General features: G+C 39.9%; 1 protein-coding gene across 1 annotated transcript in view; it reads right to left on the reverse strand.

Moving 5' to 3' along the window:
* Nucleotides 1-16474, reverse strand: part of LOC139222893 (voltage-dependent T-type calcium channel subunit alpha-1I-like) — a 140155-nt gene that overhangs the window by 17668 nt on the left and 106013 nt on the right. Inside the window, exons 25-31 of the mRNA XM_070854797.1 lie at nucleotides 14233-14425; nucleotides 13072-13223; nucleotides 10916-11025; nucleotides 8302-8435; nucleotides 5850-5920; nucleotides 941-1019; nucleotides 262-383 (exon numbers count right to left, since the gene is read on the reverse strand). Of these exons, the coding sequence (XP_070710898.1) occupies nucleotides 262-383; nucleotides 941-1019; nucleotides 5850-5920; nucleotides 8302-8435; nucleotides 10916-11025; nucleotides 13072-13223; nucleotides 14233-14425 (861 nt within the window). The remainder of the gene's footprint in view (nucleotides 1-261; nucleotides 384-940; nucleotides 1020-5849; nucleotides 5921-8301; nucleotides 8436-10915; nucleotides 11026-13071; nucleotides 13224-14232; nucleotides 14426-16474) is intronic.

A 16474-nucleotide genomic window follows, 5' to 3' on the forward strand; every position in this document is an offset into this window, starting at 1 on the left:
GGATCTGAACTGAAGCCTTTCAATTACTATGCTGCTTCTCTTTGTGACATTGATGTAAAACAGGCTTGGGTGGTTCAAAAAATAGAAAAATACACATAGATGCCCCCTTTTCTGATTGAACACATTGTCAGAAAATGTGTGCCGTGTCTGCCGAAGAGGACAGGGTGACACTGAGGAAAGCGAAAACTCCTCAGATTAGTTGGTTACATAGTTCAGAAATAAGTGTGATATGAGCTCTAATGCAGCTGTAACCTGAAGTACCTTCATGATGCCGTTCCAGTTATCCCCCGTGGAAACCTGGAAGAGCGTGAGGAAAGCCATTCCAAAGTTTTCAAAGGTGGCGTGCCGGCTCATTCCTTCACAGGGGTAGTCAGCGTTACACACTGAGAGAGGGCATGGTGGGAAGAGAACAATCGGAGAATAGTTTTAGAGAGTGAAACCTCGGTTACATCAAACTTTTATGTGAGCCATCACAGCTTTAAATCTATCTATCTATCTATCTATCTATCTATCTATCTATCTATCTATCTATCTATCTATCTATCTATCTATCTATCTATCTATCTATCTATCTATCTATCTATTTTTACTGATACCAATAGAGTTGGAAAAAGCCGTTTCTAAACTCTTGTCTGTTTGTTTGCGTGATAACAGGTTTTATCCAGGTTGTACAATTTGAAAGACTTTACAAGATGTCTGGAGAAAAGGTTTGCCACTAAGAAAAGGATAACCGGTTTCCATTTATTTCAAATAGGCCAAAGAAACGCTGTGGCAGTGGGCATAATCTTTCACAACAGGATGCCGTAGAGATCCTTCCTTCATTTGACCAGTCAAAAACATATTGAGAAAAGCTATTTTCCAATTTTATTTTATTTTTTTAAACATTTTTCGTTTTATTACTTGATGAGCAACACGTTTCAGTTTGGTAGAGAAGACTTACCCAGCTCTCCGAACAGCTCCACTCCCAGAGCTGCATAGATGAAAAACAGCAACATGAAGAGCAGACCAAGGTTTCCCACCTGTCACACAAAGAGGAACATCCATTATCAGCAGAGGTGACTGTTTTTACACTTTTTAATGAGGTGTACTTCTATAAGTAGGTATGGTGGGCCTCATTTTGTAGATAATGAATCAGTGGTTAAACCTGCTACTGTTGGACCCATTATAACTTTTAAGTGTCAGTTAAACAGTAAACTTTTGTTCAACTACATCACATCACACACTAGTGTTCTACTAACATGATCCTGTATCACATATTGTATCAGTATGGGTATTTTCTGTACTTCACACCCACAATAAACAGATTTCAGTATTTCCCCAGTGGTTTATTATCTTTTCAAGATGTTAACAGCATTTATTGAAGCTCTAACGGCAGGTTTTATTGACACTGTCAGAGATTTCAATCAATTAATCTGCAAAACAATTCGGTGTGTAAGATCTCCTGTGAAAAAAAAGATGATGAACAACACCCTGGACAGAAAGCCTTGGCTTTTCATAAAATATGAGAACCTTAGCTTTTCATGAAACATGAGAACAGGTATACTTTGTGAAAGATGCTGGTGCAGTTTTGAAATGGTACATTGAGTTTTGAATGTTTTTTTTTTAAGCCGTAAAGGTCATGGAACCAAACAGGCACATCCAGGATCCTGCAAACATTTCATGAAATCTGAAATATCTGCAAACAGCAAGACTGGGGGTCAACACAACTCAAGCAAACACAACAAGAACCCCTCCCTGCCACAAACCACAAATAATCTCTCTATTGCATGGTCTGGGGAAAATTTTACTTTGCTGACTTCATAGCAGAAATGAATCCATCCGTGTAGAGTCAAAGCATTCACAGATAGAGATATGCAATGCAAATGGGTAAGAGCTCCCTGGGGTGCCATCGCAGGCACTAAGCAGAATGCCATTAGCTAAGTCACCTCACAGGGAAGGCAGTGTAGAATTTCATTAGATAGGCAAATAAATGGAGAGACTGGGTACGGAAAGAATAACACAAAGTTTTTATTGAAGGAGAGCGAGAGGAGAAGAGGAGGAAGAGAGGAAACAATGAAGGAGGGAGAAAGGGGGGGAAATTTGGAGAGGAACGGCAGAGCCCGAGGATAGCTTGCTTTCTCTCCCCAGTTGTGCATGTTGATGTTTCCTGGTGGATATTAAAAGCTACGACTTAGCCCGAGGCAATGTGCAGCTTGTAACTTAAGCCCATCTAATGTCTTTAGATCCCTCAAGCAGAGAACGAAAGCAGACCACAGGGATGACGATGCTGTGGTGTAAAGAGCAGGCTGTTGGATGCGATGGAAGCATTAGAGCTGGCAACTAAGCAACAGAAACTCGTGAGGAACACAATTAGAGCAGACTTCGATATTTATACCTTTGGTTTCCATGGCAAAACAACCTGTGCTGATCTGCAAACTTTTAAGACTATCAACTGAGCATGTTCCCTTCTGTATTTAGACAAACGACACGCTCACTCAGTCATCTGCATCATGATGGGACATGGCTTTTTTGTTACAAGTTTGTAAGAAGTTTGGTACATTATGTGACAGAAGTCACTCTGACACGCAAAAGTTCATCACAAGCACCAACACAGCTCCAGAAAATGAACAGAACCGGTAGATAGAAACGCTCTTTCCAGATAAAGAACACTTTTTATTCATCTGTGGGAAAAAAAGAGTAATATACTTATGGAATCAGATTTGTTTCAAAAGTTTCAAGCAAAACTTATTCAAAGCAAAAAATTATAACCTTCAAAATAAAAAATGTCCCTTGAAAACAAATAACTCTGTCTTTTATTTTGTTCAAGGATGTAGTTTTGCTCTCGCCCTCTCTCTCTTTTGGTTACGCTTCTGGCTTTTTCGTTTGCAAGAGAAGAAGAGGAAGCATGGGGGGGCATACAAGCAACGGCTTCAAGATTAAAGTAAGTACTAATCACTGTATGTTGTTTTTTCCATGTAGACGTAGACGTTACTCAACAGCCAATAGGAACGCGCCCTTGAAAGAGCCCGCCCACGCGATAGCTTTGTGTCAAAACTCAAACAAAGAATCTGGCAGCGCAAACGAAAAAGCCAGAAGCGTAACCAAAAGAGAGAGAGGGAAAGAGCAAAACTACATCCTTGAACAAAATAAAAGACAGTTATTTGTTTTCAAGAGACATTTTTTATTTTGAAGGTTATAATTTTTTGCTTGAGTTCATTTTTTTCTCTCTCAAATCCATTTATTTTGATTGACTGTTAATAAGTTTTGCTTGAAACTTTTGAAACAAATCTGATTCCATATATACTACGGTACTAAGGCAGCAGAACATGAAGTCTATAAAAAAACAAAGATATCAGTGATGTTTTGCACGATTATAAATTATGGGAGACAATATTTTTATGTCTACGTTGAAAAGCAGACAGCCTCCCCTTTAAACACGCCTGTAGACAGCATGTATCTGTACGAGTGTTTCCTAAAACACCACTGCTCTGCATGTTATAGATGTTTCCCTGCTCCAACACACCGGATTCAAATAAAAAGATCATTATCAGGCTTCTGCAGAATAATGACCTGAAACACTGCAATACTGTTTTGATTCTCATATTACTAAAAAGAGCACCCTTTTCAGTCTAATTAAGGCATCACATGGAGAGACCTGTTGGTCATTCATTTGATGTCATTTTCATTTTATTCTATTTCACTGTTTGTCAGAAATTGCATAAAAAGTCCTCCTGTCTCTATCAAATGTCTTTCTAATTGGATAAAAACACACTTTTCACCTCCTACTGCAACACTGCAGTAGAGACCTGTACCTCCAGTGACCCCCTGTTAGCCCGATGTGTACTTTTGTTGTTGTCTGAGCTTCCACCACTAAAACAAGACCAACAAAACCAATGAAATCTGCCCAAACAAGAGAGCAGGGACTGGAAAGAAAACAAGTTAAAGTGGATGGAAAAAAGGACTATTGATTTGAGGCAAAACTGAAGCAAGGCAGACTTATGTGACTGTAGTTTTCAGTCAGTGTGTGATCCTGTGTTTATTTGTGTTAATGTGTATATTTATATGTCTGTCTGTGTGTGTGTGTGTGTACATGTTTGTTTTTTTTTACCCAAACATCAGGGAGACAAAAATCCTCCCAGAGGGCTCCAGTCAGAGCATTGATAAGGCAGCAGAACTGAACAAAATCAACTTCTGGCTGCACTTCAGGCTCACTTCTTTGTAAATGTCTTTAATAAAGAGCAGCTTTAAAACAATCCACAGTCAATAGAGTATTTTGTCTGTTTTCTTCACATTAAGCACAAAAAAAAAATAAAGATTTAGGGCTTAATAATGTTAGAAAAGGGCACATGGAGGCAGAACTTCAGTGAATTCTTTTTTATACAGAGCAGAAGATATATTACACCCTAGAGAAGATGCAGAGGATGAATAATGATATGTAATTTTTTTTTGGCACACTAAAAAGCAGTGAAGTGGCTTTTTGCACATTTTGGTCCTGTGACCTTCTCATCTGATTGAAAATGGTATTTATTTCATCTCCATACACATTGGTTTTTATAAATCGACCACTGTTCACCCACTATTTGGTACAACTAGAAAAGACAGTTGAAATGAATGCTATAAAACATAACCAGCTGCAGCCTGGCAAAGCTCATTGTGATAGTTACGGTGATACCTCAAGAATCGAACAAAGTTTGGCACAATTGTTTTTTCAATTTTCAAAAATATTTAGAGACAATTTGACAAAATGATCATGTGATCATAGATAGATATATATATATCTATACCTCAATCTCTTTGTGTTTGTTGTTGTGTATCTATGAGCAACTTATGTGTATACATCCATGATTTCTGTTCTCACACCCTGGACTGTGTATTGTAGTTTATGTTAGTGTGTGAGAACTAACAATGAATTCATCCCATTAACAATTACAACTTCTAATGTATAACTTCATTTTTCTGTGCCAGAGACCTTCATCGTTGTCCAAAAATGATTAAAAACACATCAGTGAGCCACGCTGTTTCACTGGGCAGCATTTATAAGTCTATTAGTCTTCTCATGGAATTTGTTGACGATAACAAAAAATAGAATATTGGCAGCCTTATAATTTAATGCACCAATTAAATGTACTACACCACCATTTGTACATATTAATAGCAGAGGGAATGTCGTCTCTGGCAGGCTTTACTGGATAGATTTCTTTTATTACAGAACATCCAAAGCCACTCATGATTATCTGACAAAAATCCTCTCTGCCACTAGGTCGTATTGATGGAAAGATGTCCAGCTGCAGAGGGAGAGAGGGAGACTTAATCTAACGGACCATCTCACGGATTTAACGACATTCTGGCATTTTCACATAAAGAATCCTTGCTGTAAAACATTTACTCAGTTCACAGGAGCGTTATTACAATGCATAGATAAAGATGTATGTGGTTTCCTGGCTGAATACTGAAAATACAACAGTATCCCCTAAATTCTGGGACAAGCTATAACTTTGATGAATAAGAATCTGAGCAAAAGGCTAAAGAACAAAAAGTCTGTGTACGTACAAAGGGAGGAGAACTTTTCAGCTGCTCTTTTCTCATTAACAGCTGTGGGAATTAAAAGTCTTTAATTAATGGCACAAAGGTCTTTATATTTCCTGAATAAAGGAGAAAAAAAAGTGGAATGTTAGCAAGGTGACATAACATTGGGTGCAAAGATTTAGTCATGACCTGACTTCCTGAAAGTCACACTTCTCAGGAGCTTTTATTGACACAGAACGTTCATCATCCCACAAATGTTAATTAACTCCTGTGTGTCCTTGTGATAAGCCGAAGGAGGATGTGTGTGTGTGTGTGTGTGTGTGTGTGTGTTAGATGGAACATACCTGAGGCAGAGCCTGGACAACTGTGTCTAGCAGAGCTCTCATCCCGGTTGCCATTTTCAACAACTTCAACACTGCAGAGAGTTCACAGGATGAGACGAGTAAAGCATCATACACAAACAGTGTGTGTGTGTGTGTGTGTGTGTGTGTGTGTGTGTGTGTGTGTTGCTTTGGACATAAGTGTTTGGATGATAAACTACAGAAGTGAGAGAAAGTAAAACGAAGGACAGAAAGACAAAAGACACCACAGAAATAGAAGGGAACGATCAAGATAGATAAGAGGTAGGAAGAGAAAGAGGAGGAGAGATAACAGGCGGTCGATAGACGGAACAGGTTCCAGACTCTCTATTAGAGACCCCACACAAATCCCTGCGGTCCAATTTCTAGAGGACCCTGGCTGATGATATGACCCATAGCAGAGAAAAAAAAAACATGGTTGCATTCTGATGGGGAACGGTAACAGCCGCTCAGACAATAAAGCCTCCTGGGAGATGGAGTCCTGTCAGGACGGTTGGAGGTGGATATATGCGTGTGTGTGAGAGAGAGAGAAGGCGGATGTAGTGGAAGTACTGCATGGTTACTCTAAATCATTAGCCAGCTCTGCCTCTCTAGAACCTTGTCTCCAAACTCTTTCTCAACAGCATCATTTAGAGTTTCATCTGCCTGCAGGCGAATCAGATTTGCTTCTTAAATCAGATCTTTGAGGCAGACTGCCTGCACTATTATTCACAAGTGATCAGAGGCTCGAATCTGATGATGTCATTTGTTTTTTTTTTTTGCCGCCCAAACTTTCTCAAATCAGTCTCCATAGCATCTAGATAGACATTATGGATTTGGGCAGGCAGTCCAAACAAGGCCTCAGAAACTAGCCATTCTTTTTTGGTGACATCTTTAATGCAAAGCCCGTGTGTTCACAACAACCATGGGGGACTGTTTTTCTTTGGATGTTCATTTGATAACATGTTTCTGGAACCATTTGGAGAACTCAGGTACTTTTCGACCACAGGAACCTGGTCCCTGTTTTGGCTCCTGGGTTATATGTAAGTCATGTGCATGCAAGAGAAGAATATTCTTTGCTTATCTTCTCCCTTCTGTCATTTATGTACTGAAGGAACTTTGTTCCTGGTCTCAAAGAGACTCTGAGAGTCTCTGTATAGGCGACGCTCTTTTCATTGCTCAGCCATTGTGGCAACAGCTTCTTAGGCTATCTACCCACTTATTCTTCACTTATATCAAACAAAGCCAGCCAACACCTAGTAACTGTTGCTATGCCTGTCAAGCCTTTTCCTTTTTTTTTTTTTTACAGCACTGTATAGTAGAGCTCGTTATTATAGGATCATAGTACAGTATTATCAATAGGAATGTAAGAACTCAATGTTATTTGTTCTAATGTTACTCTTAAAACTTAATAAGAGACATAACGGAAGAGTTTGCCTAACACTGTGCAGTTCCACGTAACCTGTAACTCCACAATATAACATACAGCAGTCAGCAAATTGAAATACCATGGATGTCAAACACTGTAGGTCAAACCAGTATTCGTCTTGTGTTGTTTATGTGAAACAACAACAAGCATCAAGCTGCATTGCTTATTTCTTTTAAAATATTTAACCGGTGGAGTTATTTTTAAAATTAAGCTACGTGGAAGAAGTAGATGATTGTAGAACTTTTTAATATTCTTTGCTGCAGTCACACGAGTTAGTTAACATTCAAGCAGAGTGGTAAAAATGTTACGAGAGCAGAGGAAAGACTAAAAGTCACCAGTAGCCCTCACGCTCATCATCAAATACCCCACTTACTAGTTAATTACCACTGGCTGCTGTTCAATTAGCATATTACCCATGGGTCCACTCGCTGGTCCTAGGGTGCTATTACGGAGGGCAGAGGGCAATTGTAAGAGGGTGAAGCTTAAGTGAGATTCATGTAATTAGCCTTTATTCTCCTCAGTGTGAAGTTAAAGAGGAATTGGTGCAGCCTAAAGGGATAGTCCTGTAATTTCCTCTGAATAATAAGAACAGAGGTGCTGGATGAGAGTCATATTAAAAACCTAGAGACAATAACATGTTGTTGTAATTGTGTGAAATTAGCACTCTGACAATGTACATTATTTTTAATTTATCATAACGACTGGTAAGTATTAAAGACATGTTAAACTTACAGTAACAGTATCATCAGCAAATTAAAATGGGAGCAGAAGAAAAACACAAAGCCATCTTACTAAGATATGGAAAAATACCATTTTTAACAGGTAAATGTAAGAAAAAGGTGTCTAATATACATATATATCTGTAAAATACGTTCAAATACAGTCCTAGATGAGTCTGCTGTTGGGGTTAATAAAGAATTTATACCACATGTAATCTCAGCTTGACAGCACTTGTTTCAGAACGAACACGTGCACCATGTTTGCATTCAAAATGTGTCTTTGCGTGTGTTTTTGTGCGTGTGTGGATACCTCGTGCGATCCTGAGTACCCTCATGATCCTGATGATGGTGGGGTTGATCGGGAGGGAGGCGTTGATCTCAATCTCCTCCAGGGTGATACCCATCACTGACAGCAGCACAATAGCCAAGTCCAACTGGTTCCACCTAAACACACACACACACACACACACACACACACACACAAACAAATCTGTTCAGTCTACCATAATCTGTAGAGTCTGACCAAAGTGAAAGTAATGAACAGGAGAATGAGCACGACTTTGGAGTCTGAGCTCAGCATGTAGCTCAGGACTTCATGGCTGCACACATGAGGTTCTGTGTTATGTTAATTTTTTTCAATGAATATTAATGTTCCACATCAACTTTATGCATAATTTGTGTGATTCTTCCACAAGGCAGTAGAATGGGTAAAAATCCACCATTACTGGAAGGAAGGCCTGCTCCTGTCATGAATATGTATGTTAATACAAGACAAACACAATCAATATTGCAAACCGCACAGCTTAAGAAACACTGCTTCCTGTGTTTGTTATCTTGTCTCTTGGCATTTCAGGGCTGGACAACAAGCTGTATACTGAAATGTTTGAATGTAATCCTGTTCTAATAAACATCAGTTGCAAACATGTTTGTCAATGAATTTTGAGCATTGTAGAACTTTGGTTATTTATTATGTATCCATGAGATGGGACAAAACCTAGAGAGCAGTGAGTGCTGGGCTGCCGATGGCCCTCTGACTCTTTTATACTGGTTTTCATACTTCATGTAATTTTGCATTTTAAAGTGTAACTTCACCCCCAAGTCTGAGCCTGCCTCCACTCACTGCATAATTTTGAAGAATGCTAAAAAGGTGGGTGAGGGGCTGAGGAGGCAAGGGGGTAAGGCTGTTTGAGGCAGGACATGCACGGTGATATCATCCTCTCACCAGAGAAAAATGGAGAGCGACACAAATTGCAAGGCATATGACGCTAATTACTACTAGCTACATTAATTCTGCTGAGTGAGTAATTCGTTATGGTAGACTGAGACCCACTACATGTATTTGGTGGTAGGCAAACTAGTAACTAGGTAGACTGCCTCTTGCCCAAAGCTACACTTTGAGAGACTGAAAGGTAGAAAAACTTGTCTAACTGTCAAAACTTCACTTGGTCAAACCCTTATCTAAGTCACACAGTGGTGTGACCTGTTGGTAAGGATGGCAGTCTAAAAACCAGTTACACTTCCTTAAATACACATTCGTCATTTTTTTTTTTCCATTTTGAAACCAATTTACTGCAAAATTGCTGCCTGGGGTGTGCTCCTCCACAGTTAATGTGTCTCGTCCTAGATAATATCTCACTCTCAGAGCAGCAGAACTGGAACACAAGGCTCACAGGGTGTAAACACACACAAAACAGGGTCGCCTAATAAAGCCAGAGTTTTCCAAAAACATACATAAGAGTGTGATGGCATGGCAGACGATGAAATAGAGAAACACAGAAATTAAAATAGGACAGTAGGAATAATGTGACTAAAAAATGTTCCTGCTTAAATAAAGAGACAGACACAAAAAAATAGAGACAGAAACGGTAAGACAGGCGTTAGAATAACTTGGAATTAGTCAGAAATAAACAACAGCAATTTCCTCCTGCTTAGCCACAATGCTAAACATGGATGGGAAGCTGCAATAATAAAATCTACATGGTAGGGTATTAGAAATAATATTCACCAACATCATCACAGCTGCTCCACAAGTCTGTACGCATGGAGGAGAGAGGACCCCCCCTCGCTGGATTATTAAGTGGTTTGGATGTAGATACTGAAATCTACTAAAATTCAAAAGAGTTTCTGCACCTGCACAGCTTCAACATGAGTCATATATCTAGTCTAAAACACCGAGAAACCAGTGTTTGTATGAGCTATCTTTAAAACTAATCACTTAACTTGTTATGGAATACCATGCAGAGATGACGTCATATATTTGTCAAAATGTTGGCATGAGTTCATCATCTATCCATCAGTCCATCCATGGAACCAACATGAACTCCTCATGATTACATTTATATACTAATATGCGACAGGTCTGCTTGTAGTATGATTAAGCTCATAGGAGTAATTACCTAAACATAACAAGTCAAAAGTACAGCAAGTTAAAGCAGGAGATCGAATCTGTTTACTGTGTTGACCCAAAACATGATCTTCCTCACTGTAAATGCTGCTCTTCAGCTTATGGACTATAGATGTGAACTCTGGTCTCCAGTATCCTGCTGTCCTACACCTTAACTGGAGCATCATCCAGACAGCAATTATGTTTCTTAAAGGAGCTCAGTCAGCAATACAAATGATTAATAAACCAATGTCATTTCTAACCAACAGGGATGAAGGGCTCTGACTGGCTGGGTGCCCATATTCACCTTTTAGGGGCACTAAAGGATCCAAGTTTAGTTTTTTTTCTGTCCATTCTCAGACCTCAAAGACATACAGTAGGTTAGAGCTGTAACATCAATCAAAAGCAAGAGCTTTGTCTTCAGAATAATCTTTCAGCACCAATCCCAATACAGCGATACAGCATAGATACTAGCAGCTCCATCTGTCCCATCGACTCAAATGTATACGTCTCAGCGCAGTTTGGAGAGCATCCTTTATACCTGTCCTTGAAGAACCGTCGGAAGCCAAACGCCACCAGCTTCAGAGAGGCCTCAATCACAAAGGTGGAGGTGAAGAAGTAGTTGCAGTACTTCAGTGTAGTCTCCAGAGACTGAGATGGAGAGAGAGAGACAGGGGTTGAAGAGATTAGCAAAGGTAACAGACAGTTTCCTCTGCTCCATCCTTAATTGTAATAGCCTAATGAATTATTCTTTGTTCTACCACCGTGCATCTCCCTTGTCTTCATCAGGTCATTGAAGGCTCTTTTGTTGTTAGACTTTTCTTACGTCAATAAAAGTTGAGAGATAAACAGAGAAAACAGAGTTGTTTTTTTTTAGTGAATCTGTTCTGTCAATGTGAGAAAAGTATACTGCCAATGAATCTCTTTAAATGGAAGAAAGTTTAATTGAGACAGGCAACTAAATTGTGTCAGACTCCGGGGAGGGACAGAGGATGTTTTCTCTACCACACTGGTATTGACGAGCCAGGCAGAAAGAGAAAATGACCTAAAATGGTCTAAAAGCTTGTAATGTTTAATTCATGTAATTAAGCCTTATTATTGCAACGATTTCAGCCCAACTGAGAGATAACAAAATATACTAAGCTATGTTTGAAAAGTATATCAATAAGTTTACATAAGTAAACAATTCAAGTAAGTTTATTTCTAGTAAAGGTAAATAAAGGACCCATGGTACAGAATGCACATATCAGAAATCATACCACATCATCCTACAAATGACTGATTTCTTGTTAACTGCCTCCAATAGGAACAAACTCACACACATTACATACAGTGCCTCCAAAATCATCGCCCTCCTTACACAAGGCACCCCCCGCTATCATAACATCACGGATCAAGTACAACATATCATTTCTTTGTTTTTTTTTTTATTAGTGAGCTATATAAGAACATATGTTACCACTGGAGAGAGCCAGGCAAGTTGTTTCCAGTCTTCATGCTGGGTTAGGCTAACTGGCAGCTGGGTATAGTGTCATACGTAGCGTACAGATGTCAAAGTGACATCAATCTTGTCAACTAACTCTTGACAAGAAAGTGAATAAGCATAAATTCCCAAAATGTTGACCTAGTCCTTTATTTAGAACTCAGGGTTACTGACACACAATGCACAGCCCTGTTAAGCTTAAAGCAATAGTGCTAACCTCCATAATAATAATAATAATAAAAATGATAATCTTTGAATAATCAATGAAATAATTCAAACTAATAATCTTTGCTGTTTTTAGTCATTTGTCGCTCAAGTACTTGTAAATATTAGTAAAAGCTTTGTGAATAGACACAAAAGTAAAGCTAACTGAATGAATGAAGAGTCTGTATGTTGTCTTTGTGCAGCCAGTGACATATGCAGCTATTATGTTGTCCAGGCACGTTCCTTAGGATCAGTGTGGAAGTTTTAATACAACACCGAAACCACAAAACCGATCACATGTAGCCTCCATGAGCATACAGGTGAAAAAACGTAAAAGTAATAATAAGTGCACTATCATCATGTTTCTCCTCCACCTTTAAACGGTATGTCTTCTTCCCTATAGTGGCTTCCACGAGCAATTCAATTTCCCCCTGGAAATAACATGCATGACATAAGTTATGGATTATTCTACATCATATATATCAACAGGCAGCAGGTGGTGTCCATTGATATGGATCCTCCATTTAGAATGGAAAGACAACGATCTAACTTATTATTTTGCTGGCTCAGCACTACTACGATGTCAGCTCATGCAAATACTGGGACATATTTTCCCAAGAGGACAGTAAAGTATCACAATCAGTGTATAGCAGTGTGGTTTACTGCCATCAAACTGCAGGCTTGTTTTTTTTTTCCACTTTAACTCAAATTGATTTTTTTCCAGGCCTCAAGAGTATCTCCGCATCTGAGAAACATTTTACATAAGTAATACCCCTATCTGCCAGATTGTTTGTATTCCAGCACATGGGTAAATGTTTTGGTTGGCTGTTTTTGCTGCTGATTCAGAGCAGCATGTTGGCAGCCTGCCTCTGGGAGTGCCCGCTTTTAAAAAAAAACTGCCCAGATGGTGCATCACCACCTACTCAGAAGCCCTTAAACAAGTCTTCTGTCTCTGTCTCACTCCGACACCCACACCCTGAACCTCCCTCCCCACGGAGAAGAGTGATCACCTGTGGCTGGCTGTAGTGCTCCAGAGACATGGTGATGACATTGATGCAGATGATAAAAGTGATGACCAGGTCCAGGTAGTGGCTGGTACACAAAGTGTGGATAGCCAGCCTGGCTGGACTGTATGACGCATAGTAGGGAAGCTTCTGGGCCTCTGGAGGGAGAAGAAGTATTGAAGAAAGACTTAGAGAGGGGAAAAACAAGGCGAGGAGGGATTCGGATTGGTGAGAAGGCAGGAAAAAATATTGATGAAAGGGACAGACAGATGTAAAAAGGGAGTTTAGATGAGGGGGGGTGGGGGGTGGGAGGAGATGAATGGGGGAATGAAAACACAGAATCGAGGGAAAACACAGGAATAATGAAGGGAAAATGAACCCAGGAGGGGTGAGATTAAGAAAGGGGGCAAAGAGCAAAGACAAATGAGATATAGAAAAAAGCTTATTTAGTTTAAAAAATTAGAAGAGCATGGAGAAGGCAATGCAAGGTGCAGGCAGAGTGGTTTACTTAATGATGTATTTATGCCAAAAGGGGTGAAAAACGAGGCAGAGAAAATGAAGCAAAAGTCGAGAGGGGGGGAGATAAAACTGTGAGATAATGTGAGGAGAAAAAGTTTGATAAACGTGAGAGGGAGGTTAAGTGGTTTTAAATGAGATGAAATAGTGACTCATTCAAAGTCATATCATTTAGGATGTGTAATGTGAATTATCAAATTAAATGTCTTGGACAGATTCCATGTGGACCCAGGAAAGAGTCTCCACCAAGCTTTGAGTCAATATTACTAGTTTACATATTAATTCATTGCTGTATTACAATTTATTCTGGATTGGTAAACAAACATTGATGAGGGAAGAATTACTTTTATTTATAAATCCATATAGTAAATTCATACATTTCATCTATTCCTGTCTGCTTCTTCTCTACTTGTCCTTTTTTGATTTATTGATTCCCTCTATCCTTCCACTGAGACCATTCCTCTTTTCTAAAAGGATTCCCATTTTTCATCTTAATCCTACTTCTTATTGCATTTTTCATGTCCCCCTCCTCTGCTCCACAGTCCTTACTCCTCCCTCTATCATCCCCCCCCCCACTCACTTTCTTTATACATCACTCTCATTTCTCCCCCTCTCTCCCGTCTCCTTATCTTCCTCCTCCCTGGGTCTTACTTCTCCTCTTCTTCTCCATGCGGCGCTGGCGTTTCTCCTCTCGCCGCCTGGCCTCCTCCACCTCCTGGTGCTGTCGGCACTTGTGGAAGTTCTCCACCACCACGCCCACAAACATATTGAGGACGAAGAAGCTGACAATCAGGAGGAAGGAGATGAAGTAGAGCAGCATCCACGGACTGTTGTTAATCACCGGCTGGAGGAGAGGAAGAGTTGGGAGAACAAGAAGAGGAAGTGAGGAGGAAGGAGAGGAGAACAGAGACAGGGACCTACTAGAAAAATGGTTGAGTATAGGCAAAGGGAAGCGAGGGGGATGATGGAGGGGAGGACTGGCACAAGTCTTTCAGGAAAGAAAGTGGTAATAGAAGGCAAAGATGACAAAGAGATGTTAATGGTGAAATACATTACCATGAAAAGAGACAGAGAACAGTGTGGCAGAGAAAGGAAGAATGGACAATGGAGAAGAGAGGAAAAAACAAACAAATGATTGGAGAGGAAGAACACACAGAAGAAAAAGCAGAGATCTGAAAGTAAAGTCAGGTAAAGTAAAATGGAGGTACAAGATGCAGAAGGCAGATCAGGTAAGAGACACTGAAGAAGCCTGGAGGGAGCTCAAGGTGGCAAACAGCACTACAGACCACGAGGCAACAACAGCATGTCCGTCCTACTACATAATGTCCTGTACAGGGATGTTCAACACTATGTCCAAATCCTTTTTGATTGTAAAAAGATACCATGAAATGAGGGAAGGAGGAGGTCACCATCGAATTCAAACTAGGGATTTCTTTGCAGTTTTTGGTCAGTAAGTTAACCCCTTGGCCACAAGCGTGTCTCTATGTGCACAATAATTTAGGATAAACATGACAAGCTTTATGTCATGTGCCATCAGGACTGGGTGTCATTAAGTAGCAATACCAGTCCCTTTAAAATAGCCACTCTTCATTCGATGTCTTTTCTCTGTGCTTGATGAGGGGTTTTATTATGTTACTCATGTTCCCAGAGTTTTCCTGAGATAATCCTTCCACATTTTATGCGTTATTTTTATCAGAAACAACAGGCACATGGTACCGCTATAGTTCTGACTGTTTCGGTGATTAGTCATCTCGGCACACTCGGAACTGCCAACTCTGTCACATATATACTGTGTGACTGCATGGGTCACAGCTCCTGCAGTAGCGGGCCGATCACACAGAGCATTAAATCGGTGTTTGCGGTGATTTGCTGAGAGCAAAACCATTCAAAAAGTCTTTTATTTTCTAGACGTGTGTGCAAAAAGGATCAAATGCAGGTATTGTTCGAGGTATCAAGTACGATAAATGGTCCTAAATGCTATACAGATTGACTCACTTCTACATCGAGCAATTCAAGTGCTTAAGCTTAGAATGTACATTTAAGGTACAAGGTTAAGATACAAAAGTCCTGATGGCTACGGTGACTTGGGCTGATAAGAAAAAACAATAATGTCTGAAAGGTGACATCTGAACATCAGTTTATTCTGTGAAAATGATTTGTTTATTATCGTTATAACTGTAATAAGCAGCGAGTGAGGTTCACTCATTTATTTTGTCCAGTTTTGAGACACATTTGAAATATAAGCCTCTCACAGTCTTCCAATTAACCACGGCCTCTCCACGGCCAGTGCAGTCCTCCAAAGATCCTGGAGCTGCCACTGGTGAGAAAGGGTGACAGGGGAAGAGAAGAGAGGGCAGGAGAGGCAGACAATGTGATAGAAAAGAAGGTGATTGGGTGTGAGGCAGTCATTGCAGGGAGTCATTACAAAACAAAAATCAAGTTCAGGTGCAGTACAACCGGAGATGAGAGTCAGATTTTCAATTTGGAGGAGCGGTGAGTGTTGAAAGCGCTGGGTTGAGTGCAAATGGGATTAGTCACTTAGAGCCATGTTGGACTGCACTGTGCTTTCTCCCTGAAGAAGGGAAACTGAATCATCCACAATGATGTCCTCTCTTTAATAGATTCCCTAAAAGATTTCCAGATCAAACTGATTCTAAAGACAATCTGTTCACTTTGAAGCTACTTCAGGAGACTTATTTACATGACATCATGTCACTGGACGTTATGCTTGTGAATGTGAAACTCTACATTTTTCTGAAGCAGTGTATTGAAGCCTATTTTGTAACTTAACCTCTAAAACCGCTCTTAATGTTAACGGTAAAACGGTGTATTAAACTTGGTGATGATTGAACTTGCAACTTGAGAGATCCTCATTCCTGTTTTTGCAGGTGCT

Source organism: Pempheris klunzingeri, chromosome 3, assembly GCF_042242105.1.
Source record: "Pempheris klunzingeri isolate RE-2024b chromosome 3, fPemKlu1.hap1, whole genome shotgun sequence".
NCBI lineage: Eukaryota > Metazoa > Chordata > Actinopteri > Acropomatiformes > Pempheridae > Pempheris > Pempheris klunzingeri.